This window comes from Coregonus clupeaformis, unplaced genomic scaffold (genome assembly GCF_020615455.1).
Source record: "Coregonus clupeaformis isolate EN_2021a unplaced genomic scaffold, ASM2061545v1 scaf2747, whole genome shotgun sequence".
Taxonomy (NCBI): domain Eukaryota; kingdom Metazoa; phylum Chordata; class Actinopteri; order Salmoniformes; family Salmonidae; genus Coregonus; species Coregonus clupeaformis.
In genome coordinates, this window is record NW_025536201.1 from 17,100 (window position 1) to 20,487 (window position 3,388).

The following is a 3,388-nucleotide window of genomic DNA, read 5'->3' on the forward strand; positions in this document are numbered from 1 at the left end:
CAGTACATGGAACTCACATGTCAGCGCCAGCTGGTGAGGTGGGGTGCATAGAGCGACGGAGCTTGCAGACAGCCTCGTGCTCCATGTCAATCATTTTTAGGCAGGTGTTTACTTCCCAGGTCTGCCGTAGGAAACAGGAAGTCCCATTAGTGTAATTTCACAACAGATATATTCTGCTGTACTAACTAGTTGTTGAAAGGCTAGAAAAGAGCTCACTGACTGATAGTCTAAGTCTCTAACTCTCATTCTCTTACCAGCCGAGCGAGTTCGTTCCCCTCCTCCAGGGTTTCCTTCCACACCCTTCAAATAAAACACAAAGCATTTCAACTTTTCTGGCTTCCTATTTTTTGTTGTTTATTTTACCCACACCTCCTGGAGTGCTGCTGGTGACAGAGAATGGCAGTGAAGGTGAGAGCTGACGTGGTACTCACCTCTCCCTAAGGGATTTTTTGCCCTGAGACACCAGCCAGTCGCTCATGTGCTCCATGGTGACATGGGGGCGAGACATGGCCTCGACTCTGGAGCAGCAGATAGTGGACCATGAGCTTCTTCTGCAAGATGAGGTAAGGTGTGAGACCGTGCCACTAAAGACCATATAATGTGCTTTCAGAAGGGCCTCTCGCAACATTTCACAACTGCTCATGTCTCACAATTTGCAAGTGATATTAAGAACTCTTATGACCATCTTCTCTAAACTGTCTTGAAATAAAACTCTTGTTTTGGGATTAAATCTCTCTTTTTTTCTGTGGTTACTGTTTTTGTGGGATGAATCTTACCTGTTTATTGTAATATACTTCCTCCCAGCAGGCCTGCAGAGTCTGAAAATAAAGGCTGCTTCTACAGAATTCCTTTGAAGATAATTAAAATAATTATGCTTTATTAGGTACATTATGCACAGGCATTTACAGTATGCTAAAAGGAATATCTCCTAAGATTACCTTAGTGGGACCATAAGTGAACTCAGGAATGCTCCCAACCCTATCCATGGTCAGAGGGGGACAAAATGCAGCGCTATAGATATACGGGATGCTCTAGAGATAACAGGAATTACTTAAAGTCGCGAATGATCAATGCCTGTGGAGTCGTCCAATATGCGGCGCTGAGAATTGAGTTGTAGGCGATATTTGGTTATGTTTGGCGCAATATACATGTTTACATTCTATTGCCATGGAGAAATTGAGTTTCTAGAACCTGTTTTCTTCTATGTCTTTATTTCGTGAAAGATTAAGCTCTTTATTTTGTCATAATGTGTATATGAGGACGTTGGAGCCCGTTCCGATTCATGACGCGGTTATCCAGGTGCATGTTGCATAGACCTACTAATCCAACCTTGGCTTACAAGTTAAATTAAATGAGTATATATGCCTATACAAATCTATTGACCACATCCATTTAAATCAATGATTTTCAATTGAAAATGTGGTTGTTGTGTTATCCTGTTGTGCGTGTCAGGGGTCCTCTTCAGACCCGGCCAGACCTCAGTCTTAAGGGGGGCATATGAAATGCATGGGAGGGCAGGGCACAATTATTATTAGCCTACAGTACATATATTTATAATAATCGTATACTCTATTTGCGCAACACCTAATCATCACATTAAACATAACCAAAAGCAATATGACCAGGTAGCCTATAGCCTACACCACATTACATAGAAGCAATATTATGAATATCCATAAAACACTTGACTATACAACATATTAGATGTAACACCAGAAGCATCTCTCAAACATTGCATTTTAAAGCAGTCAACAGAGGGATATGCATTGCCATGAGACACACACACACACGCATATACACACACACACAGAGACTTTGAACCTACCGGTACTTTGAGTGGAGGCAGCGCTGTCCTCTCTCCAGTCCCTCCTGTCAGTACAGCGGGAGGCGGTGTTTCTCCGAGCAGAACCTCCTCATCAAAGTATCCTTCCACTAGGACTTAAACTTGTGAGTGAGGTCCTTTTCAAAAGCAAGCTGAATCAGCTGGGCCTTGCGTCAGTGCAGCATACTGCGCCGATGCTCTGAGAAGACGCTTTTGAGCGTGGAAAATGAGTTTTCACACATTGCTGTGGAAGCTCCTAAGGTTAGGGCAAGTGTGTAGGCTGTGAAAACAGTCGACATAGCCTGGAGTGCACAGTTGAATGTGCTGAGGATGTTGGCTATTGTCCATTTTCCATCTTCGGGGGTAACCGGGGTGTCAGTCATTTTCTTCACCAGGCACTAACGAGCCACAGTATATTCAGATTCAACCACATCAGTTCCAGCTAATACCAGGAGAGGGGTTAACTTTGATGGGTCCAGGAAATTATCCTCGGCCTCTGGGTTCAAAGCAGCCAGTGCGCCAATGAGCTCGCTACTGCGCTCTCCAAAACGCGCATTCATCTCTCCTTGCACAGCATCGACAACACTGTAAAACAATCTCATGAACTCAGTCTTTTCATCTATGTCACTTTGTGGCTGACCAACTGTTTCTTCAACTGCAAATCCGCGGAGGTTCTCATTAATTGTGCGTCTTCTCTTGCTTGGACCAGGGTCGGTCACCGGCACAGCCTCGGTGGCCGATGCTGGAGGAGCGCAGAGATCCCACAGTGCAGAAAACTCGTTTTCTGCGCGCATTGTCTTCACGCAGTCAGAAGCGCTGTTCACAAGTGTCACCGCAGTGAACAAGTCCATATCTTCGGCCTGTAGTAGTCTGTTAGGCGGCTCGAAAAGTGACAACAGTTTCATAACAAGGTGCGCAATGAAAAGGAAACTGCGCTGCGTAATGGCACGAAGCAGCCCCGTAGCCTCGACGCGCACCTCCGCTCCAAGGCCTCGTGTGTTTTCCACCTCGGTCAGTAATGTGGATATGTCGTGAAAACTCTTCACCACAACTTTGACCGTTGCCAAGTGGCCAGTCCATCTCTGGTTCAAGAGACGTTTCAGGGTATCGCCTTTGTACAGAATAGCCACGGTTGGCTTCCTGATGAAGTTGTACAGCATGTTGCATACTCCAAAAAAATCATCGACAGCTGCTTCACTGGACATGGCATGAATCACAACCAGATGAAGTTGGTGATTAAAGCAGTGAATATATGGTATGTTACGATCCAGCTTGTTTTGGAGCAATTTCTGCACACCACCATGCCTGCCAGACATGAGTGATGCGCCATCATAAACTTGACTCAGGATTTTGTGCGTGCTGAGTCCGGCGCTGTTGAGCTCATCAATGATGACACCTGTCAGAGCCTCTGCATCACTTTTCTCAGATGTGGCCATTACCCAGAGGCGCTCACACAGACCATAGTTTTTGTCAACAAAACGCACAACTACAGATATGTTTTCTTGGCTTAAAGGATCCCGTGTGCCATCCACTTTAATTGAATACAAGCTATCGCCGACTTGTCTC

General features: G+C 45.3%; 1 protein-coding gene across 2 annotated transcripts; it reads right to left on the reverse strand.

Annotated features, from left to right (window-relative positions):
- Positions 1-524: 524 nt before the first annotated feature.
- LOC123489107 lies at positions 525-3,187 on the reverse strand. Of its 2 annotated transcripts, none has more exons than XM_045219791.1 (2): positions 1,826-3,187; positions 525-551 (listed from the first exon to the last, which is right to left on the reverse strand). In XM_045219791.1, the coding sequence occupies exon 1, from the start codon at positions 3,136-3,138 to the stop codon at positions 2,221-2,223; it is 918 nt and encodes a 305-aa protein (XP_045075726.1). In that variant the 5' UTR covers positions 3,139-3,187; the 3' UTR covers positions 525-551; positions 1,826-2,220. The 2 variants fall into 2 exon arrangements, with proteins under 2 accessions (XP_045075726.1, XP_045075725.1); XM_045219790.1 differs by lacking the exon at positions 525-551 and adding an exon at positions 810-848.
- Between the last annotated feature and the right edge of the window lie 201 nt (positions 3,188-3,388).